General features: G+C 45.6%; 1 protein-coding gene across 3 annotated transcripts in view; it reads right to left on the minus strand.

The window, feature by feature from the left end:
• Ppm1h (protein phosphatase, Mg2+/Mn2+ dependent 1H) overlaps positions 1 to 24702 on the minus strand; it is a 262145-nt gene that overhangs the window by 85119 nt on the left and 152324 nt on the right. For all 3 annotated transcript variants that reach the window (XM_050163872.1, XM_050163873.1, XM_050163874.1), the window contains one exon: positions 4201 to 4285. In XM_050163872.1, coding sequence (XP_050019829.1) covers positions 4201 to 4285 — 85 coding nt within the window. The remainder of the gene's footprint in view (positions 1 to 4200; positions 4286 to 24702) is intronic.

A 24702-nucleotide genomic window follows, 5' to 3' on the forward strand; every position in this document is an offset into this window, starting at 1 on the left:
TTACAAATCAGACTGCTGAAGACTTATGTGCTTATTGTTTGGAGACAGGGTCTGACTATGTAGCCCAGACTGGCCTTGATTTACAGTGAATCTCCTGCCTCTGCCTCCTGAGTGCTGGGAATATAGACATGTGCCACCTCACTCAGCTTGCTGGATGAGTTCCCTATACTGTGAGCCAGTGTACATGCGCCAGGCAGTTGAAGTTGGGCCAGGCTTAGTTATACTGTTTGGAAAATTAGATATACTGGCTGCATTTTGACTGAGGTGTATTGAACTATGATGAGTTCGTAAGTGGGTAGAGCCACATCGTAAGATGAAGAAGAATGTCCACGGTTTATATTGCCAAGGGGGTCGCTTTTCATTGCCATTTCTGAACAAGTTACGGTGGAGGACTGAGGTTGCACAGGTCATTCCTGGGCCGGGCTAAGGCAGTCCACTCCACACTTGGGCGACTTACCTCTTATACTTGATGCTGTTTTCAAAACTTTACATTAACGACCTCCTATTCTAACAAACATTTTGTCATGAAGATTTCATGTTACATTTTGAATATTTTAACCTAAATTGCTTCCCTACAAACAGTCACACTGTATGATTATTCTGGCCAGAGCAGGTCATTTCTGAGCATGTATTTCTAAACTTGAAGGGATAAGAGGCTGCGCTACCAGGGTGGTTTAGATTCAGATTGTGTTCACTCCTCCTGTCTACCTGCTGAAAGATTAAGAAGATGGTGTCCTCATCTTTTAGAAACTGAGCATTCGGCCCCACTTTGCAGACTAATAGAATCCACACTGATTGGTCAAGACGGACTCCAAAATATCCCTTCATCTTAGCAACATCAGAAGTGGGTGCTAAGTAAAGTGGGGCAAAATGGATCTCAGGCCGGCAGGATTTTGCTTTAGAATGAATTTTTATAGACCTTCAGATTTCATATGTGGAAGCCAAATCCCTCAGTGATGATATCTGGAAGGTAAGGCCGTGTGTGTGGGCGTGATTGCAGCTTAAGGAGGCTTCCAAGAACTTCTTTGTCATATGAGGAAGGAAAAAAATGCCTTTCTATGAAGCAGGATGAGAGCATTTGCTAAACACTGAAACTCCCAGGGCCTTTATCCCAGACTTCACAGCCTCCAGCATGTGAGAAATACATTTCTGTTGTTTTTAAACCAGCTACTTGATGGCATTTTGTCTTAACAACCAAGATAGACCAAGGCATATTTGAAGGAGCAGGACTTGAATTCATCAAACAAGAGCTAAATGAGACCTGGGTAACACAAAGGAACTTTGTGCACATCATTTTGCTTAATCCCTACAAGGTCTTCTGAGTTTCTCTATCCCCGTAATTGATGATTTGTGATCAATGACGTGACTTGTGGAAACCACACAGAGCCACATGCATCTTCTCCCCACTCCCCAGATAACTTCAGTCATTCATAGCCTCCCTTAGAATTGAGTGCCCATGTCCATTTTTTAACAAGGAAAACATATTACTTAAAAATTGAAAAGCACAAGAAATTAACTTTTTATTATTCATTGCCTCCAGCAGGAAGTGGGTTTCAGTGGGGGGCATGGAGGGACAGACACAAATGCCTCCTACTCCGCTGTCATATGCACAGGAGGGCAGCGGAAAGCACTGTTTATTGCTGACCCAGCATTCTCTCATTCACACCCACTCCAAGTCTGCACTGTGCCAGCCGCTAGGTTGAGTTCAGCAGTGAGGTGATTAAGGTAAGAGCCACGCCTTCCAGAACTCAACCTGGAGAGCAAGCTAGAGATCTGGAAACAAACAAATACTGTCCCCAAAGCCACGCTGCAGGATTCTATGTACTCCGGTACCAGCACTGGGTGGGGGGTTGACTCCCTGGGAGGAAGAGGATACTTCTCAGAAGAGTCTCTTGAAATGGCATCTCAAAGGATGAGCAGGAATTCTGGCAGAGACAGGAAGGAATCTACACAGAGTAAATTTCCAAAGGGGTATAGGTTAGACAGATGGTGGCTGGCGTGAGCTGAAGGGAAAGGTAGTGATCTGGCTGACGTGGGTTGGGGAGGTGGGGGATGGGAGGTAGTAGCCACAGGAAGATGGTGTTGGAGAACCAGACGGGGTTCTGGCTGCGTTCTCTGCATGGAAGGTGTCTCAGAGCTTTAGGTGGAAGTGACAAGGTCTATGCTGAGATCATTTCATGGCCTTGGGTGACAGAAAAAGCCACACAGGTGTCAGAGAGGCCAGCTGCTATAAACTCGCCTGGGAATGACTTTTGTATCTCAGAGGCCTTTGGTGACCCTTTTGTCGAGTGCTACATTTCACAGTTGACTTTTCAAGGTCTAGAGAGGTTAGGAGATTTGGACAAAGCCATCCAGTTAGGGAACAGCAGAGCTGGGACTGGAGTCAAGCATCTACACTTTCTTAGACATCCAAAAGATAAAGAAATAAGTTGAACTCCATCACTGGTAGTTTCAAGAACATTCTACCGCAAATGTGGGACGGCACCATTAGAAATCAGGGTTACACCTCCTGTCCCAGTTCTTGGAGAGAGGCTGTGATGGTTACTCTGTCAACTTGATGGGATTTAGAATCACTTGGAGACAATCCAATGGGCGTGCGTGTGTGGGAGGAATTTTGTAGATTAGGTTGGCTGAGTAGGAAGATATTCTTTTATTGATGATAAAATGTAGAAAGAGACCAGAGCACTAGCAGTCACCTCCCTCTGCTTCCTGACTGTGGAGCAAGCTCCTGCCCCCACTGGGACTTCCTCACTGTGATGCACTGCATGCTGGAACCGTGAGTCAAGACAAAACCCTTGCTTCATCGAGTTGCTTTTGTTGGAGTGTCTTGGTATAAAAACAAGATCCGCAATGAATACGGAGTTGAAGGTACTGGGGAGAGGGGATAATGCAAGCCTGTGGCTGGCCTGAGCTGTCTTGACAACCCCTTAAAATAACCAACCAAACAAAACACAAACTGGGCAGAAGATAAATCACGTATTTTATGCTAGTCTGGGGATTCCTGCTATTACATATGCCTTGTCAATAGTAACAGTGATGTTGTAGAGTTAGGGCCTAAATCACTCCCTGGGGAATTGAGTGAAGGTACAGGGCTATTATCTAAATCAACAACAGGAATTTAATCTTGCCAGCCATGGTGCAGCAGTAAAGGCAGCTGCTGCCAACCTAGATGACCTGGGTTCAATTCCTGGAACCCACATGCTAGGAAGATAAAACTGACTCTCACAAGTTGCTCTTTGATGCAAGTGCTCTCTCTCTCTCTCTCTCTCTCTCTCTCTCTCTCTCTCACACACACACACACACACACACATACACACACAGAGTAAAATAATGAAATGTTTGGCATCCCCTCCTTACCCCCCACAACTATCTACATTGCTAAGACACATAGGGAAAACTGTCAGCAACACAGATCAGTCTGTTCATAGAGCTGAAGGGCGGGGGCACTACTGCAGTTTTCCTATCTCACAGATCTCTGCCCACTGTGCTGATTCCCAGAGACTTTAGCCCCCAAAGTAGCTAGGGACTTGGGATGACCCAAAGTTACTTTTATTTAAGACTTACTTTTATGCCCAACATCTTGTTTCTGGAGTTTGAGGACAAGGAAGAGAATTTCACTCTGTTTTTCATAACACTTTGCTTTTGAAGGGGAGCATGGGTCTCCTAAGGCCTCCCACTATTTCACCCCCAAGAGCATTGTCTACAGGCAGAAATATATTTCAATGTAGAAACAGGTTTTTTGACACCTGTATCATCCCCAAGGGTCCTGAGCCTTCCTGTTTGAGTGTGAACTTGTATGGCATATCATCGGGGATTTCAGCTGCTATGTGAAGAGGCTCCTTCTGGTAACGGGACTGATGATGGCCTGAGTTGCAGGCCAAGGAAGGAGGGTTTGCACTTCTCAGAATGACCCCTGGGTTCTGCATATTGATCCACTGGAAGAAGCAGAGCACACTGAGTGCAGATGGTTGCAAACGGGAGGCAAGTCAGCCGCAATACTAATTCATGGAGGTGGGGTGTGTCGTCACACGCAGTCAGGATGTGTGATCCAGAAGGTGTGTGTGTGTGTGGGGGGAGTTAATACCATATGTCGTTTGGCTGTGGTGGGGCTGCTCTCATGTCACAGCAATGTGTGCCTGTCAAACAGTTCTGACACCACCCCCAACATCACTAACCTCTGCCAGACCACATGACTCTTACCAGGTACTGAAGTCGCTGACGCTCCGTCTCAGGGGTGAACTCCGACGACATGGGGATGACTTCTCCATTTCTGATGATTATGGCCCTGGAACGGGAAAAATGTATCAGCAGCCGACAAATGCATAAAGACTCTGTGAGAACCACTGACAAACCATGCAAGGTGTCTCCTGCTACCCGCCTGCCCAGCGGGTTCACTAACACCATCTCTGGATCCCTTGCATGTTGGGGGCATCTCAGTCCCAAGGTACTGAGTTCTATAGTTAGCAAAGGATGACATTTCTTTTGTTGCTACCTGGACTCATTGCCTTTATAAGCATCCAACTCTACACATTATAAATGTGGAAGGATTAAATAGACGAACGAATGAACAAATAAGTGTCATAACAGTTGTCACTCTGACCCAGTTTGTCCAGTTGAACCTTGTGCAAGCACAGTAATGCTCTCTGCATGATCCAACTCAGCTGCTCCCAACCCAACGTGCATGCCAGGCATTTGACCTGTGGCTAACCCCAGCCTGGGAACCACATTTATAATGCCATTTAACCTAAGAAGTCTGATTGGGCTAGTATCTAAGGTACCAGGCGGTGCAAAGCCAGACTCTTGGGAACTCCAGGGACAAGTGAGCAGCAGCACTGGTCTCCCTTGGGAGCACGGAGGAAATGCAGAGTCCCAGGTTCTATTCCAGGTTTCTTATCAGAACTGTCATGGTAACTAGATTCCTAAGTGGTTCATAAGCACGTTAAGAGCTAGGCATTTCTGGCCTATACTAGAGTTTCTAGATTTATATCCTGGGATCTAGAAAAAGTTGCTCTTACCATCTTAAGGTTCATAAAATTCATACATTCCAAAAGTCTGCCCAAGACTAGTACTCAAGTACTAGGGAGAGCAGGGACCCCCAAAGCAGATGTCTAAAGCAAGGTTGTAGGACCAATAGGTAGGCAATGCCTTTCCTGGGTCTTTGGTGTTTCTTGTCCCCTGTGCTTAGACCTTTGGCTGTTAAAGGAACCGAAGCCTCACACGAAGTAGGCAACCACTCTCACGGAGACATACATAATCCCAATTCACCAAAGCGGTTCTTGACAGTCCCTTACTAGTGTGTGGAGGAGGTCATTTTATACTATGGTACTGAGGGTTGAACCCAGGGCCTTGTGTGTGCTAGGCAAGCTCTACCTTTGGACCACATCCTCAGACTTTCCAACATGTTTCTGAGTGAAGATCCATGAGCCTGACAAGCATCTTGCTGTGTTCTAAAGAATACCTTGCAGACTCTTTCAACCAAGATGCCCTTGGGGAGCCACTCTCTATCTCTGAAACAACCGTCGTGAGTGGCTTTATTGACCATGACCCCATCCTTGATTCCTTGCCACCTGTGTCCTGCTGGCTACCATCATAGGAACCGGTAAAGGGGTACAGCTTGGGACAACAAAAATATTGGACTTTTTAGTGAATTTATGACTCTAGAAAAAATAGGGAAATAGGAAAGGTCAGGGAAGCTAATTTTGGGAAGATATCTCTTGCTGTGATATTCCCTTATTATTTTCCTTACTACTTAAGATGTGATAAAATAGGGTGCTGGAGAGATGGATTAGAATACTACTCAGCAGTAAAAAACAAGGACTTCTTGAAGTTTGCAGGCAAATGGATGGAAATAGAAAACACCATCCTGAGTGAGGTAGGCCAGACCCAAAAGGAGGAACATGGGATGTACTCACTCATATTTGGTTTCTAGCCATAAATAAAGGACATTGAGCCTATAATTCGGGTTCTTAGAGAAGCTAAATAAGAAGGAGAACCCAAAGAAAAACATATAGGCATCCTCCTGAATATTAACCTTCATCAGGCGATGAAAGGAGACAGAGACAGAGACCCACATTGGAGCACCGGACTGAAATCTCAAGGTCCAAATCAGGAGCAGAAGGAGAGAGAGCACGAGCAAGGAACTCAGGACCGCGAGGGGTGCACCCACACACTGAGACAATGGGGATGTTCTATCGGGAACTCACCAAGGCCAGCTGGCCTGGGTCTGAAAAAGCCTGGGTTAAAACCGGTCTCGCTGAACATAGCGGACAATGAGGACTACTGAGACCTCAAGAACAATGGCAATGGGTTTTTGATCCTACTGCACCTATTGGTTTTGTGGGAGCCTAGGCAGTTTGGATGCTCACCTTACTAGACCTGGATGGAGGTGGGTGGTCCTTGGACTTCCCACAGGGCAGGGAACCCTGATTGCTCTTTGGGCTGACGAGGGAGGGGGACTTGATTGGGGGAGGGGGAGGGAAAGGGGAGGCGGCGGTGGGGAAGAGACAGAAATCTTTAATAAATAAATAAATTAAAAATAAAAAAAAGATGTGATAAAATAACAGTTTCTTCTTAGAAAAAAAACTAGTGATCATTTTAAGTGCAATTGTCCCCTCCACCATTCACAACTGACTGTGCATTGCTGTGCACACTTCTTAATCTTAATTATTGGTGGGAAACAGCTACCATAATGAGCAAGGGATCTGTAGGAGGAAGGTCTGGTGTCATCAGTGTATCCCCCTTACACGCATCCTAGGAGGAGCCAGCATGACTTTCCAGGGTATGGAATCAGAACCTAAGTCTCAGGAGATCAGGGTCTAGTCCATCTTGTTCTCTCTTATTCTAAACTGACCACGGTGCCTGCCACACAGCAGGCACCTTGTGACTATTTGCTGACTTAAAGAGCAGGTGAAGAAAGTCACAGGAGTTTCCTTGGACAGGGAGAAGAGAGAGGACCACCAGGTAGCTGTGTTCAGTGAGGTATCAGTAGCCGTGACATTGCAGATCAGGGAGCTCTCCAACGGGAAACTCGCCAGCTCCCACTGGCATGTTTTCTTCAGTTTCGTGGCTAGTCTGCCGGTGATGGACCACCTCAGTCCTGCCCCCGCCCCCCGCCAACGTCACTATCTCCATCCCTAGATTTCCAGCTTCTCTCTGCAGTGTAAAACCATGCTCAAAAGAGTGCTGGAAAACCACACAAAATCAACTCAAAGCCAACCAAACAACGTTCTGTCAGTCCGAAGCTGACTTGAGACTGCCCTGTTCTACTGAACCACATTTTCTTCATTAACAACAACTAGACTCAAGGTCTCTACTTCCTCGTTCCCGCTGTTCTCTCAAACAGTGCTGAATTTACTTCTAGACATCCTGTCCATCCAGCCGCTGCCAACACATCTACAGCAGTGGTCCCCAACCTGTAAGTCTTGACCCCTTTGTGGGGACACATATCAGATATCCTGCATATTACATTAAGATTCCCAACAGTAGCAAAATTATGGTTATGAAGCAAAAACAAAATAATTTTATGGTTGGGGGTCACCACAACATGAGGAGCTGTGTTAGAGGGTCACAACCTTAGGAAGGTTGAGAACCACTGGTGTCCAGGATCTCTATGGGACATGTCACTGTTCTGAAGGCCCTGGTAGCATCTGATCCCAACCTTGGCTTAGGCCCTCCTCTTTCTAGTTTCTTTTTTACATCTCTCCTGACTCTACGGATTGTTCTTACCTCACAGGCAATTTCGTTTCCTTGCTTTTTGCCCTAAGGCTAGGCGAGACTCTTCCATCTCCTTATTGCCTGCAATGTGTCTCTATACAAAAGATATCACATTTGTAACCCTGTCTATATCCCATGCTAGTCTGTAAGCTCTTACAACAATCATGCCTGACTTAACCACTGTTATAATTCCAGTACTGCACACAGCGTCATACAATTGTAGGCAGAACTGGCTTTATAACTTCAGAGCCCAGTGCAATATAATCACAGCACCCCTCGTTTAAAGATTGGAAACTTGGGGCTGGGCAAATGGCTCCTTCAGTAAAGTTCTTGCCACAAAAGTCTGAGGGTCTGAGTTTGGTCCTCAGCATCCGTGTCAAAGAGCCAGCACTGCAGTGTGAATCTGTCATCCCAGAGCTGGAGAGGTAGGGACAGGAAGATCTAAGGGGTCTGACTGGTCAGTCAAACCGCTGAGTTCCAGGTTCCGTGAGATACCCAGTCTCAAAAAATAAGATGGAGGGGCTGGAGCGATGGCCCAGCAGTTAAGAGCAATGACTGCTCTTCCAGAAGACTCACATTTGAGTGAGTCCTAGCACCTACACTGAGGTTCTGAAAGGTCTGTAACTCCAGTCCACAGGATTGGACACCTTCTTTCTGCCTCCTCAGGCACTTCAATATACAGATAAAGATGTAAGTAAAACATCCATATATGTAAAATAAAAATAAACAAGAAAGATGGAAAGCAATTGAGGATGGAACCAAGCATTGACTTCTGGTTTCAACATGAACACATGTACATATATACATACAAACATGCATGCACACGTACACACACACACACACACACACACAGAGAGAGAGAGAGAGAGAGAGAGAGAGAGAGAGAGAGAACTGAAAAATTCAAGATCAGGGTATTAAAACAAATGTGGGATTCTTCTGATAGTGGGGTTCTGTGTGACCACCAATTTGGTGGTTAGAAAGAAAATGGCCCCAAAGGGAGTGGCAGTACCAGGAGGCTGGAATAGGTGTGGTTTTGCTGGAGGAAGTATGTCATCGTGGAGGCTGGCTTTGAAGTCTCATATATGCTCAAGTCATGCCCAGTGCCTCAGACCACTTCCGGTTGCCTTCGAGTCAAGATGTCGAACTCTTAGCTTTCTCCAGCACCACGTCTGCCTACATGCCACCATGTCCCGCCATGGTGGTAATGGACTGAACCTCTGAACTGTAAGCCACTCAAATTAAATGTTTTCCTTTATAAAAGTTGCTGTGGTCATGGTGTCTCTTCACAGCAACTGAAACCCTAAGACACCAGTTCTGCCCACTTCTTACCCATGGGTACAAGTGTATTTCTTTTAATTAACAAAGTAAATATGTATGTTTATGGAACATGATAATAAATATCTATAAATAATATGTGGAAATTACAGGTTACCTGGCAGATCTAATAGCTCTAACACCTATTGCTTCTTTCTGATGGGAACATCATAATTCTCTCTCTCTCTGTCTCTCTCTCTCTTGAGATAGGGTCTTTCTATGTAGTCCTCACTGTCTTGGAACTCAGTATGTAGACCAGGCTCCCAGGAACTCACAGACATCCACTTGCGTCTGCTGCCTTAATGCTGAGACTAAAGGTGTGCCCCACTATGCCAGGCCTACTCACAATTACTTTTACTACTCATTTTGAGTGTGCACTGCCCTGAAGCACAAGAGAGCAGACTCCTGTCTCGTTTTACCCGTATCCCCATCCTCCTCCACCTCCCCCATCCTTCCCAGCCTTTGCCACCACTATTCTATTTCACACAAGAATAAGAGAAAACATGCCACAGAGAGGTGGTGTGTGTGTGTGTGTGTGTGTGTGCGCGTATGTGCGTGCACACCAGTGTGTATATAAGGTCTTGCTGTGTCGCTCAGTAAGATCATAAGCTTCCAACTTATGCTCTTGCCTCGGTCTCTAAAGTGCTGTGGCTGTAGGCACATGTCACCACACCTGGTCACAAAGTGGTTTTGGGCGGTTTGGAGGCATTACATCTCCTCCCTTTCCTGGCAATCCCCTTTTCTCCCCCCATCTGGTTCCTGCCTCTATTTCTAGCTCTTACCTCACTCTTTCTGTTCCTCTCACATCTCCCAATGGCCCACCTACTCCACACTAAGTCGACTCAGAACGCCTCCCACCGTCCTCCTGAGCTACCTTCAGTGCCCTTTCTCTGTGACCCCTGCAGAAGGTCGTCCCATGCCTATTTGTGCCTCGGCCCTTTTCAGTACCAAATGCAATTTGTTGGTTTTGGTGATGTTTCTAACTACACTAAGGGTATTTTCCAGGCAGAACTCAGTCACTTTCTCTGAGTCTCTAGTGCCCAGGGCCTGGCATGTGACAGATGACAGACACAGCTGTCTGCTGAGGGATAAGCGACTACATAACCAGACAGTGATGTGGACTTGGGTGGACGTATCCACACACAAAGTCCCAACCAGGTTTTTCTTTGGAAGAATGTTAGTAATTGTGTGTAGCCTAAGCAGTGATGTGGCTCGCCAGGTAAAAAGCTGCTTGCCTCCAACCCTGATGATCCAAACTGGATTCCCGGAATTGACTCTAGAAAATTGTCCTTTGACCTCTCCCTGTGTGCTAGGGCATGCTCCACCTGTGTGCACATGCGCAATACACAAAATAGATAAAAATATAATAAAAATGTATAAAATCTGTACATCTTCCCAATAGATTTCACGAGAAGATGGCAGTTCTCCAAGAAAGTCATCACTGAGAAGAGACTTGAAGGACTAGGGGTGCGGGGGAGGGAGTCAGGACTATCTTTTCATGAGGCAGAAAGTAGCAATGCCAGCAGTTTTTCCCTAGACAAACATTTGTGAGTTTCAAACACCACATGAGTATCTGCGTTCATCCCAGCGTAACTACCGTAAGCCTCGCCTATTACTTCCCTGAGTCGGCAATCACATCCAAATTCCACTGTGTACACACACACACACACACACACACACACACACACACACACACGTCCTCACTTCTGTTTGAACTACCTACCACATTCTGCCTTTATGAGGCACCCATAGACAGTGTGTGGCTGCCAACCATCCTGTTCCCGCATTGTGGTGCCCTTCCTATGCAATGCGTGGCTTCCCTTTGATCTCTCTCTCTTTTATCCCGCTGATCATTGGGATTAGTGTGCCAGAGTGCTGGCCTCTGGGGCTTAGGACAACACCAGGAGAGGGTTCTCAAAGGGGCCAGAGTGGGCGTGAAGACCTGCAAATCTCATCTTCAACCATCGATAAAGCAGAGGACGCCTGGATTAAAGCGACGTTCTCTCCATTTCTGTATCTTCTTCACTATTTAGAGGATGATTTCCTTGAGGAAAAAAATCAAAACTGGAACAAACGCTGAGGCAGCAATGATGGCCAAGGACAGCTAGGCCTCTTTTGTTCCCTCTAGAGCCTCAGGCCTGAAGCCTTGGCTATTGCTCAGGTCAGATGTTAAATGATATTCCATTTACCCTTTCCGTTTAGCAGAAATAAGTGAGAAATTTCTGGAGATTTCTATCCCCCCGTACAGAGGGGGAGTGGGCCTTCAACATGTTCCCCGATGTTAAGGTCAGCATTTCATTCGGAGACGCAGCTGAATCTGTGTTTTCTCTGGAGTGCAGACGGTGTTGCTTAGGGCATGCCGAATGACCAGGGCTGATATTAAGCTTTTATGAGTCAACTGGGTAGATTTTTAGATATCGTTTCCCCTCCTCCCCCAGCACTGGCCACACGAAAGGATAAAGGTGATTTACTCCACAGGGAATGTTGAGTTTAGAGACCAGGCTCTGAAAAGTCCCTTGTCTTCAATCTTCCAAGGTAATAGTTTGGAATAAAAAACACCCACCTTTTACTACTTTTCTGAGTGAAAATTATTTAGCTAGTCCCTTCAAAGGAACAAGAAGGGGATCTGGGGCATTCGTTTCAAACAGTCATTTGATTTTATGATTTCCCGTAGGGAGATCACAGTCAGGACTGTTAAATCTCACGTCAGTGTGACTGTGATGTTTGTCCTCAGAGTGGGACCCACAAAAGCCCCAGAAGACATTCGGTAAGCCAGCAAAAGAAAAGAAAAACAAGACAGAAAAAGCCCTAATGAAAGTGGACCAGGCAACACACAGGACGGACATTTCAAACATCGGCTAAATTACATGAAAAGATGGTGCATTCTCAAGAGGCTGGGGAAAATGCATATTAAAGTCAAGGTAGTGCTGGAACACATGCAAAAATCGGTATTATAAGTCCTTCTCGAAGGGTGAGGACAGCTATTGTAACCGTGAATGGAAATGAGTGCATATGCAAGAACTACTGAAATGAACAGTCACACATCCAGTGGTTCAGCCAGCTCACTTTGGGATGGATATACAGGCTCCAACATTCAAAGACTGTGCACAGGATGCAAAGAGAAGAATTCAAGCACTGATGTTCCTTCTTGTGGCCAAGACTGGAAACAGCTTGAATATCACGAGAGCAAATGGTGAATGCATTGGTCTGGACAAAGTCATATTTATTTTTTTGAAAAGAATGAAGTGTATGTTTTATGATCCAGAGGCAGCTCTGATAAAGTAAGCAAGAAAAGAAAGTTGATAAGTAATACATGTATACTTGTGTTTTGTGATAAGAGAAACTATGCACACATTTCTCCTTACATAGATATACGTATATAGATATATATACACATATATATAGAGATACAGAGATTATATATATATATATATATATATATATATATATATATATAGTCTGATTCCAGGCTAAACCCTCATATGTGGCCCTTCAGGCCCAGCTACAGGCCGCTGGAGAGGCTTGACCTGGAAGGCTTTTCTGCCCAGCGTTGGTGCCCAAGTTGGTGCACAGTGGTTTTTGAGCACTGGTCAAGACCCTCCTCCTGAAACCCCAGACTCTGAGCTTGGTGGAACTGAGATACTTTTTGGAACCAATCCAGTCCTTTGCTGCTCCCAGTCTTTTGGCTTCCACCCTTGACTCCAGTCCCTTCTCAAGAAGTGGCAGAAGCCTTTAGTTCTGAGCTCATGGCCTCTGAGCATCCACTCAGCTAGTGGTCAGCACTTGGTGTATCAGCTGGCAGACCCTCGATTGGTGCCAGGCTGGGCATCACCCAGAGGAAGACTGTGAGCGGGCTGAGTTACCTGCAGGATTTTATCTAGTGAATAAAGTCTTGGTGATGACATTGGCCTCTAGCAGCTTGACACTCCATAATTCCATCTGATGAGCTGGGAGAAAGCTATGGAGATGGGCCAGAGGGTTAATTGTCCTTTATGTATTAGACTGTAACAGGGAATGTGGTCCTTTTGTAAATTCAGAGAAGACGGTCTCTGCTCAGATGCGACGGCATATTGCTGAAGTCCATCTTTATATTCACTCACCTTTCAAAACTACCAGGCTCCAGGACCTGGGTGCTGCAGACACCAGTCCACAGGTTCTGTCCAGTGGCCCAACTACTCACCTCACCTGGCATTTAGACATAAATGAGAAAGTATTTCTCAAGAGCTATCAATTGAGAAGCTTAAAGCCAAATTTTGTTATAAAAATATGAATTGGTCAAACCTGGAAATGTCTGACTCTTTTCTATCACTGGGTGTTAGGAGAACTCTCAAGAGTGAGTTCAGAACTGGCAAGAGCTAAAAGGGAGAAAAAAGTACAAAAAGAGAGCTTGAAAGACTAACTGGTGAAGATTTGCTTATGTCTGGCTCTCAGTGGTAGCCAAGAGGGGTTCTCCTGTCTTGACTTCACAGCCTGAGGGGTCTGCCCTGATCTGATTCAAATCCCTCTCTGGGCATCTAAGGGCACTGGAGCTTGTATCCATGTGTGATTTATCCAATGGCCACAGAAACATTTATCCAATGTTTCTACAAGGAAACAGAGAAGTTTCCTTGATAATGCAAATAAAGCAAAACACAAGAAAGCATCTTCCTTCTCCCCTGCCCATAAGGACCTCTAGGACTAAGGGTCTGGGAGCAGAGGTTGTGGGAGATATTCTTGCTGGTAGGTCACACACAGCAAATTACACTTTTGCAGCTTAGAGCTATTCTCCTGCTCCAGGGCAAACAAACTCACCAAACACAGTTGGCCTGCTATATAGTATCCGTAAATTCTATATCCAGAGATTCAGCGCACTGTGGATAGACAATATTTGGTGTGTGGGGGAGATATGTCTATACTGTAACATACTTTTCTTGCCATTATTCATCCCCTAAACAATACAGCATAGCAACTGTTTAAATACCACTTAGATATTATGAATAGTGTAGGAATTTCACGTACGCAGAGGATGTGTACAGGCTTACATATAAGGGACTTGCACTGCTCAGATTTGGATATATTATTGCGGGTAACCAGGGCCCAGTGCACTGGTACTGAGGGGTGACTCTACATTAGGTATGTGCCACCCACAGGACAGCAGCCCCTCGCCTCCCGGGGGGCCATCAGGTTTGATCTCGTCTTCACTGGGAAGTTGTGCTGGTCAGTTGTAGACCTCCTAATAAATAATAACAAGAATAAAAGCTTCCGACTAAAGGAAGCCCAAGCAAGTTGAGAACTCATAGAGGAGACTGGGACAATCAGGTAGGGCAGATACAGGGGTCTTTTGATGGGCTCTCAGTCGTGCGGAGAAGGCCAGGAGCTGCTGTTGTGCCTGCTGGCAGAGCACATTCCAGAGTGTCACCTCCCAGCCCCTCAAGTTAAAGTCAAACACTGTCCCCGCCCCCAGCTCACAATCAAATGATTCTACCAATAAGTGTGGCAAGGAACAGTTACGTACACTGCTTGTCAGCTTCAAGACAAGGCTTTGTCTAAGTGCATGTGCGTGCACACACACGCACATGTGCACACATGCGCATGTGCAGACACGGCCAACTTAGAAGTCATTTCTCTCTCTACAGAGCAGGAATGGGAAAGGAGTCAAAAATGGCCAGGCTGTTGGGTCCAAGAAGAAGGCAAAGGTATCTAAGAGTCCAGTTTCCACAGAGCAAGAGGCATTAGAACCCTCCAAGCAGGACAGAGGACAAGGATCAACTCAGAACCGAAGTTACAATCCAAACCAAATTGCTTTGGTTTGTCATACTTGGCTTCCTCCTCTCTGCCCATGGGGGTTGCTGGAGATTAAAGCCAAATGCCCCAGTCTAAGGTCTGAAGGAATCCTGGTGGGATAGAATTTCACTGCCACTGCCTATCATGTAATCTCCAACCCATCCATGTTGGCACACCCGAGTGCGTGCCAGTGGAGCTGGGGTGGAGGAAAGCTCTGCCGGATGAGCCTCCTGTCCCCACATCTATCTTTGCGGTTGTAGCTGTGATGGCAGTGGTGGTGGTACTGGGGATTGAACCCGGGGCCTCGCAGGTGTCAGGCAAGAGCATCTACCACTAAGCCGTACTCCAGCACATTTTAATTTTGTATATGTTTTGAGAGAGGGTCCTGTTAAGTTGTATAGGCTAGCCTTGAATTTACTCTGTAATCCAAGCTCTCATTGAATTTGCGATCCTTCAGCCTTGGCCTGGTGAGAAGCTGGGTTTGTAGGTTCACACCACCAAGGCTGGCTGGGTTGTAAATCCTGACAGTTCACGTAGGAAGTTCCAATGCATTTCGATACCAGAGCATCACACGACAGGCTGGAGACAAAGGCTGACAGTCAGCTCCTCTTCCAGCTCAACGACCTTAGCTATGAGTGACTAGTGGTGATGAGGCTGTGTGCTGGGATGGAAACAGCCTTGGTCTGGAGAGCAGAATATCCTAATCTTGTTCACTAAAGTGTCTCTCTGAGAGTCTAGGCATCCTTGACTTGAAAGGAAGGGGTGGGGTTGGGGACTCTTGTGTGCTTATCAGTTCTACACTGCAGCTCTCTGGGAAGGAAGCCTGGCATTAGTGGGGTAGAGAGATGCCTAAGAGTGCTTTAGTTGCCCCTTCTCAGGAGGTGGTAATCACTGCGATTTAGATTCTAATAAATAAAAGCAAATTCAGAAGCCACCCTTAGTGCCTCCCTTAAATCAAAAGGAATAAGGAATCCATTACTGAGCAGGGCCCAGATACAATTTCACCGCTGTCACCAGTCCCCTTGGAAGGCAGGACCACAAACGAAAGGCATCTCTGACTCTGTGAAGAGTATTCACGGGCTGCTCTGATTCCATTACACACGTTCCAGCTGAAAGTGATTTGAAATGGAACATTAAACCATACATTCCCAGAATAGAGGAGAAAAGCCAATACAAGGTGACAAAGAGAAGCCATTTGGAAAAGCCTTTTTGACAGTGTAGATCAATTCCAAGGGATGACGGGGAGGCACCGGTTCTAGCCGGACGCACTAGACCTTGTATCGGTGTAGCAGGAGTAGCTGGCCATCTTGTCAGAAGCATTAGAGATTTGTTGCTGGGAGGAAAAGCAGGGCAGCTGACAGAACCAGCCGGGGTTGCCCCTGCCAGAGGACAGCCAGGCTGCACATGCTAATTAGAGGTTGCCAAAAATAGCAGAAGGAAAAAAAAATCATCTCAGTAGCTGAGAGCTGGTTTGGGTGTATTCCTAGTCATTCCATTTTCAGGATGGCTACTAAAGACGTATGCAGATACAGTGACTCATTTACAGAAATCCTCCCAACACACAGGGTTCTTCAGCAAGCAAGCCCCTAAGAAATGGATGGGGGAGCATTCTGGAGCAGCATGAATAAGTGGTCAGTCATAGCGGGATAACTAAGTCCATGTTCTTTGCTTTTTTTCCCCTCCCACAAACCACCCAGACTGCGTCCATACCACCCAGAATCATTTCTCAAAGTTACCATTCAGCTCCTCCATGCAAGCATTTGCGGCAGCGGCATCATGTGAATCCAATGCACGGGCGCAATATTTTCCAGAGCAGGCAGAAAGCCTCCTGGCCTTAAAGTTTTCGTGGTGGAATACTAGAAAAAGTCAAAGGTTCCCCTGTATATTAACTTTGGGGTAGTTGGCTGTGTTTGAATCCATGGAATCTACCCGGTGAAATATATATTTTAGTAGATTTTTTTATGTATTCACATGATTGAGTCACTACCGCCATTTTTTAATTTCTAGGACATTTTTTATCCCAACCCCAAGATATCATTCCTTGTAGGAATTAGAAACCACTCTTCATTTCCCCTCTCTTTACCAACCATAATCTACTTTCTGTCTCCATGGATTGATGTATTCGGGACATATGATATAAATGGGCTTGGATAATATGTGGTGTTTTTAAAAACCTTATTTATTTGTGTATAAGTGCTCTGTATGGATGCCTGCAGGCCAGAAGAGGGCGTCTGATCCTATTGTAGATGGTTGTTGTGAGCCACCATGTAGCTGCTGGGAATGGAACTCAGGACCTCTGGAAGAGTAGTAGGTGGTCTTAACCACTGAGCCATCTCTTTGGCCCAAAATGTGGCTTTTATTAACAGTTATATTCACCAAATGTTATGTTTTTAAGGTGCATTCGTATTACAGCATGTATCCCAGCTTTATTCCTTCTCATGGCTGTGCACAGCTATCATAAGACTATGCCATATTCTGCTTAACCATTTATCACTTGGTAGACATTTGGGTCCTTCTCTTATTCCCTCCTTTACTTGTTGCCTCTGTGAATGGTGAAACCGTGAACACGTGTACTGAAGTTTCTTTATGAATATGTTACCAGTTCTCATGGCCCTCTCTACCTGTGGTTACAAATAGCTCACCGTGAATGTGTCAAGGCAGGTGTGACATGTGGAGCCATGGAGTGGGGCTGTCTTTCACTTATTTCTGTATGATACTATAAACCAGCAATATCCTAGTGATACCCGGCATTAGTCGCGCCGTTGTTAGATTTGTGTCCGTCTCTGGCCTCTTTACTTTTAAAAGGCCGTGCCATGGAAGCAACTGGTCAGAGCCCCAAGAGGAGGAACAAAAAGCTCAAGGGGTGGAAGATAGATATTCTCAGGGATGTTAAAGCAATCGTGTCAATTTTTGTCCCCCGGTAAGTAAAGAATTGGCGATTGGCTCGCATTCTCCGTCACACACCTGAAATGGTTTTGTTCACAGAGAACTGTGGGTGACCAGTTAGTTCTTCATGCTCAGAGGGAGACATACAAGTGGAAATGTTATTTAAATCACTCCAGGAAGACAGTGCGGTGGGGAAAAAAGAGCTGAGTTTCTTGGTCTTCATATTACACATCTGACAGAAGTCATGGCTGTCTATCCCTGAAATTCTTGAGGTCAAGAACTCTGTCTACTATATTCATTTGACAAGAATTTTGGGGGTGGGGCTGTCTTTCACTCTTATTTCTGTATGGTACTATAAACCAGGTACTGGCCACTTAAAAGCAAAGCTAGAACAGTAAACAATTAGATATAGCCTGTACCTGACAGCAAATTGGGGGCATTCTCTTTACCACCAGAAGCCCCCACTGCAGACAAAGCACATGCTCGACCCAGCAGGAAGAATGTTGCCCGCAGCCAGGTCACACTGCCAGCCAGCTCTGCAGGGCCTCCCTCTGGTTCTGCTTACTGACAGTCACCCCAGACTTAGCAGAGCCTCAAGGAAAGCACCTCTCATCCGATGACATGACCCATTCAGCTGGGTTTTGGAGATGGCTGGGGTTGAAGTTGAAAGCAATCAGAGACTAGAGTCTAAAGACAACTTCAAACTATGAAGCATGCTGGGAAAGTAGCTTAGATACTCTGAGATTCAACTTCTCCAACTCCCCTCCCCTCTCTTGAAAAAAGGACAACATCCTTCTCTTTGAATTAAAGAAATAGATATGGAAAGGCAAAACAAAACTTCCGATATTGCTTTTCAGTGATGCTGAATAAATCATTGAAGGAAACTCATTTGTAAAAGTCAAACAGAACAATCAATTACTTGGAATTTTATTGATTTGCGTACAATGTTAACTGTCCATAGCTCCATTTCGTGGTCTTCCTCAGAAATCTAATGAGAACACAGTATGATGATCTCCGCTCTTATTTCCATCCGTGTGTTGAGATTACCTCACAAGCTCAAAGACGGGAGATCCAGAGGGGAGAAAGGGACATTTCTGCTTTCCTCATTCAATAGCTCTAAAAATCCACACCAGTATTAATAATACTGTCAGTGTCTTCAGTATTTTTCCAAGCATATCTGCAATTTTAAATTCTATTTTATCTAACAGATATAAAATGTTACCACACCAAACTCCTTTTCCCTGCTACCCACACAACACAATTTACCCAAGGTTCTTGAGGATACCTAGTAAGAAATAAGACAGGTGGATGTCTGGAAAACAAAAACCCTAAGAGATCACATATGTAACATTTTTTTCAGTGTGGGAAGTGAAGAAGAAAAGGCCCCAGGACATGTTAATTCTTAGCTGGAAGTTGATACCATGCTCCACAGGGGCAGGGAAGGCTGGCCAGGCTGGAGAGGGACAGTGTATTCTGGGCATGTGTTACTCAGGGCACAAGATTGAAGCCAGGTGGAAGGGCTAGCGAGTGCACAGTTGGAGAGGAGGAGCCGGTGCCCAGGAATGAGGTCAAGGCTAGAAAAAGATTTGGCAATAATCATGTCTACACAGTAGATAAAACCATGGACTTGACCAGGTAGGCTTGGTGCCACACACCTTTGATCCCAGCACTTGGGAGGCAGAGTCGGATGGATCTCAGTCAGTTTGAAGCCAGGCTGGTCTACATAGCGAGTTCCATGATGCCAGGATTACACAGACAGACAGTTTCAAAAAGAAACAAACAAAATAAAAAATAAAACAACAACAACAAATTCCGGGCTTGAAACACATGCCTCCTCCCACGTGTGGGTCAGAGTCAGAGCTCCATGCCCTTGGTTGAGCCACAGCTTACACAGTGGGTTTCACTGCCTGGACCCTTATCTCCTACTCCTGAAGCCTCATGGGATGAGAGATCAAGATTATTCCCTTCTGGGAAAAGACTCTGCCAGGCTGCTCTCTGATTGAATTGTCTTTTCCGAGATGCAGAAGTAGAAACAATGGGAGTTGAGACTGTGGATGGGGCTGCCCGGGAGAGGCCAGGCTGCCCTTCCTCTTTCTTCTTTCTCCTTCACCCAGACTATTCTCTTAGGGGTTGTCAGGTCAGAGGGCTTAGGTACACGTGCCTGCTATCTGTTGCCACCAGTGCTGATGCAAAGCTTGGGGGTTTTCTTGTCCTGTCTCATTTCATGTGTAGGTCTCTTATTTCTCTGGGACAATTCTATCACCAGGATGAGGAGAAAAAAGGCAAATGGGCAATTCTAGTCCTATACCCTGGATGTGATTTTAATTTAGACAAAAGGTACTGGGAGGTCCCAGTCTGCCTCAGTCTGACACGCCCCTGGATTGGGGTTTAAGAACTGAATTTATTATCTATAACGCATGTTCCTCTACCTTACACCGTCCCTGTATTTCCCTGGTCTATTCTTGGTTTTGACAGGCAAGACCCAGAATACTTTTGAAAATTACATGTTTCTAGGTCTCAACTTCACAGGTCTTTCTTCCTTCCTTGACCTTCCAGAAGCCAGGCTGAGTTTCCACTCCTCTCTGCAGAATGTTGTTGCCCAGTGCTTTCCTAGTGGGAAGGCTCCACACACAGGAGACTCTTTGACATTTACACGTGAAGAAATATGTTCCAGGCAATATATCTTCCCCACGTGCAATCACTCAGAACGCTAGCGTAGGGTTGTCTGAAGACCGCATCGCCTCTAACGAGAAACTGGCCAAGGATACAATAATACCAGCGTAACGAAAATGTTCACAGGGTAAAGCCGAGAATAGACGTGTCCTTACAGACATGGCAGGGACCACATAAATGACCTTCTGTAGTCTTATCTGAAAAATTGAAGTGATTGAAGAAGAGACTAATTGGGTGCTGGAGGGTAGAGGTGTATCCTCATGAATGATAATGCGGGCCCGGTTTATTTCCTATCTTCTGTCAGGATGAGGGTAGAAGCAAATGGAAGTTAAAACTAAAGCCCACGACAAATGAAAACATTACAGAGACGGAATATGCTGCAATTAAAAGATTAAATCCCCTCACTTCTACAGATGACCTCTCAGGGGCTCCAAAGCCCTCAGAAAGGGGCTGTCACCGTGCTGGGAGGGAATGAGAGGGAGACAGGAAAGAGATACTTTCAAAGTTGACAGGCAGGTTAGCCACACCTGGTTTTCAATACTGATGACAGTGGAGTATACAAGTTATGAAGGGCAAACCTGACACCGTCTGAGCAAACTGTCAGTGTACATCATTAAACACAGGCTTGCAAGCTGTCAGAGAAAACTGTAGCCACTGTGGTGTGTGGGCCCTGAAGACACCCAAGTCCTGTCATTCTCAATTCTTCCCCTGGAGCAAGCGAAGGTTACAGGCACAGGACTGACTCGAACTTTAGGAACCAACTAAATCGGTCAGGATCGGTTGGCAATGAAGAAGGGGCGGTCAGATAACTAAAAACAAACAGATTGAAAATGTTCACAAAACTAAAGCCTTTATTTAGATGCATCAGACAATTGTGGTCGGCTCTGCAGCGAGGATGTTCAGGAAGCAAAAAGGTTTGAAGACTACCTCTTTGAGGTGAGGCAATGGGTTCTTTTAGTTCTGAGAGGTGTCAGGTGTGGAAAACTACGAGGGCTTGGAACAGAGAACACGCAGTGAGGGACTCATAGTTAAGCCTATCTGATAGAAACAAGGGGTCTTTCCTTGAGGGACTAGCTGGCCAGGGGAGGGTCACAACTGGAGCCATTTGATGTCAGGAGGAATGAGTTCTCATGTTTTGTGGCAAGAATGTGATGTCTTCTTTCTTAATTGTATTTTAAAATCTGTATGCAAATAATTTATGCCTTGCATAACAATAAGGTGGCTTTTTAAATAGAAGAATGTTTTATGAAATATGCATAAAGGATGTGAAGCAAATTCCTGAAAAGGGTGTACCCTTCTATAAAAAAGAGGCACACTCTAAGGGACATTGAGACTTAACTGACCTGGTGACACATGACGTGCACAGGGCAGGTAAAGGGTTTTATGGGGAAATGTAAGGAAAAAGAAAGGGAGGAAAGAGAGTGGGTAGCCAGATCTCAGTGGGTACTAACCGTGTCTCAGTGGGTACTAACCAGGTCTCAGTGGGCACTAACCGGGTCTCGGGCACTAACCAGGTCTTAGTGGCTACTAACCAGATCTCAGTGGATACTAACCGGGTCCCAATGGGCACTAACTGGGTCTCAGTGGCTACTAACAGGATCTCAGTGGGTACTAACTGGATGGTACTGGGGAAAGGCGGCCATAGTGAAAAGGCTGAAATCTTGAGCACCCGGCCACATCGTAACTCAGACATGGAGTGTTTGCCTACCGTGCACGAGGATCTGTTTCCATCCTCAGCACTGCAAAATGAAATAAAAGAAACATACAACACTAACCAACCCCTTTCAAAGGCAAACTCCCAAGAAACAAGCTGACAAGGGCCTGTGGGAGCTATGGCGTTTGTGAGCTGCAGAGATGAGAGGAAAGGGAGGGAGAAATGAAGACTTCTAAACAAGAATCCCATTTAACTGGATCCAGGTGACTCTGATGTCACCAAAGATGTAACCAAAGCCAAGAAAAATCTCTCCAAGGGCCTAGAGAGGAAGACGACAGAAAGAAATATTTCTTCCATATTTCTTCTAGAGTTTATACAAAAACTTAAGGCTGTGGTGGATCCAGACAGAAAGTGAGGTGGGGAAGGAGGGAACCGCCAGAACACAGAAACCCCAAGAGTGAGGTCCTACAAAAAGACCTTGGTAGCATGGGAACCTATAGGTCCTGTCTGGCTATGAGATGCTATAGCTGGCTGGCCTTTGAGCCACATATCTCCTCACGGTTAGGGTAAGGGTTAGGGTTAAAGCTGGGTTAGGGTTAGGTAAAGCTGGGTTGTGCATCTGAATTATTCCTGTCTGGATAGTACAAGACAGAAGGACATTATCAATAAAAATTAATTTTGACTTTTGATAAGATGGAAAAAAAACCACCTTCTTGCTCCTGCTACGTATACTTGTGCCTGGCTCAGCTTCCATGAGAACAATCACACTATAGTTGGACACATTCCTTTGAACACAAGAAAGGATGGGAATCAGACTGTGGACTAGCACATTCAGAAAGAAAGCTTAAGTTCTAGACAATGGGTTACTTAAAATTCCCATGTTTCCCTCAAGCCATAAAATGAAAATAATCTCACACCCATATGTTTCACAAGAACTAAGAGAGAGAATAGAAATCAATGAAGATGCGAATTCACTGAAAGAAAACACAGGCTAATAAGTCAAGCCCACACATGCCATCCAAGAGCAGATCTCAAGTGCGTCTCTAGGGGGTAAGGTTGAAGCTGGAAGGACGCCCCCCCCCCCACTTACTGCATCACTGGATGCCCTTCGAGAGGAACACTGCTCCAGAACACACTCAGGAAAGGAGCGACCCTCAAAAATCCCTCAAGTCCTGTGTTTTTGTACGCCAATCTCCATGGACTTATTAAAATTTACATTTTGACTAGTTAACATCAGCCAATAAAGTCAAACACTCCACAGAACAAGAGGCTCTTAGAACATAATTATCCCATTCCCACTGGCAGAACCAAGCTTACTCACAAACCCCCTCAAAGGAGAACAGCAGATGGAGGCTTCTATGTGCAGATTTTTTTTTTTTTTTAGTTTTTTCGAGACAGGGTTTCTCTGTAGCTTTGGAGCCTGTCCTGGCACTAGCTCTTGTAGACCAGGCTGGCCTCAAACTCACAGAGATCCGCCTGCCTCTGCCTCCCGAGTGCTGGGATTAAAGGCATGCGCCACCACCGCCCGGCCCTATGTGCAGATTTTTATAACCTCGATCCAGGCGATTTGAAAGTGGGTATCATAGGGGAGCATCAATAGGACACCTGTTGTATAGCAAAAGACCAGTCGCCCTTCATCGCTGTGCTTAGAGCTAAGTGCTTAATAATAACAACAAATCAAACCCCGAATCCTAATAACCTGACGAATCCTAATTATAATCATAGCTGGCGTGGGGGTGTAGCTCAGTGGTAGACTGCTTACCTATCACATGCAAAGCCCCGGGTTCATTCCCTGAAACCACCAAAAATAACAGCTTAAAAACAAGCAAACAGGGAAAGGATGGCTCAGCTTGGTAAAATGCAAGCATGAGGAACCGAGTTTGAATCCCCAGCCCACATCTATCATCTAAGTGCTCAATGCTCTGGAGACAGAGACAGGAGGATTCCTGGGACTTGCTATCTAGCCAGCCTAGACAATTGGCAAGTGGGCCCAAGATTCAGTGAGAGAGTCAGTCTAAAAAAATATGGTGGGCAGTGATTGAGGAAGTTAACACTGACCTCTGGCCTCCACACATACATATATGCTCTCTCTCTCTCTCTCTCTCTCTCTCTCTCTCTCTCTCTCTCTCTCTCTGTGTGTGTGTCTGTCTGTCTGTCTGCCTTCCCCCACCCCCAAAAAAAACTACAGTCACATCTTTCAAGCACAAAAGTTCACATTTTCCTTGTGTTTGGCTGGAGTCACTCAGAAGCCTTTGTTGTAGCTGTGAGAACTCTGTCATGGGAGCCAGCATCTTCATTTGGTTTCCACATGAACAGCTCTTGGAAGCTGTAAAGCCTTTGAAGGGTATCTATTTTTGCCTTGGGGTCTGGTGGCCTCAAAGTTCACACGAATCGCACAGATGCAGCGTGTGCGAGCATGATTCATCTTTGCCCACAGCACTCTCACCAAAGGGGGGTCCCGGCATGTGTGTTTCTGTATTTACACTGCTTGTGTGTTTATTTGTAGCTAAAGTGTCCTCACAAATCTAAGGAATTGAAAGATGAGCTACAATGCATATTTACGGAGAATTAACCCCAAACTAGCTTGTTAACATAATCAGTGTTTGCTGGACCTTGTCTGCAGGACATACTCTTTGTCAAAGCCCCAAATACTTCATATTTCTACCTACATAATTGGAAATTACCTCATTCTTCATACT

The sequence above is a fragment of the Alexandromys fortis genome, unplaced genomic scaffold (assembly GCF_014885135.2).
Source record: "Alexandromys fortis isolate MF-2015 unplaced genomic scaffold, M_Fortis_MF-2015_v1.1 scaffold_125, whole genome shotgun sequence".
Lineage (NCBI taxonomy): Eukaryota > Metazoa > Chordata > Mammalia > Rodentia > Cricetidae > Alexandromys > Alexandromys fortis.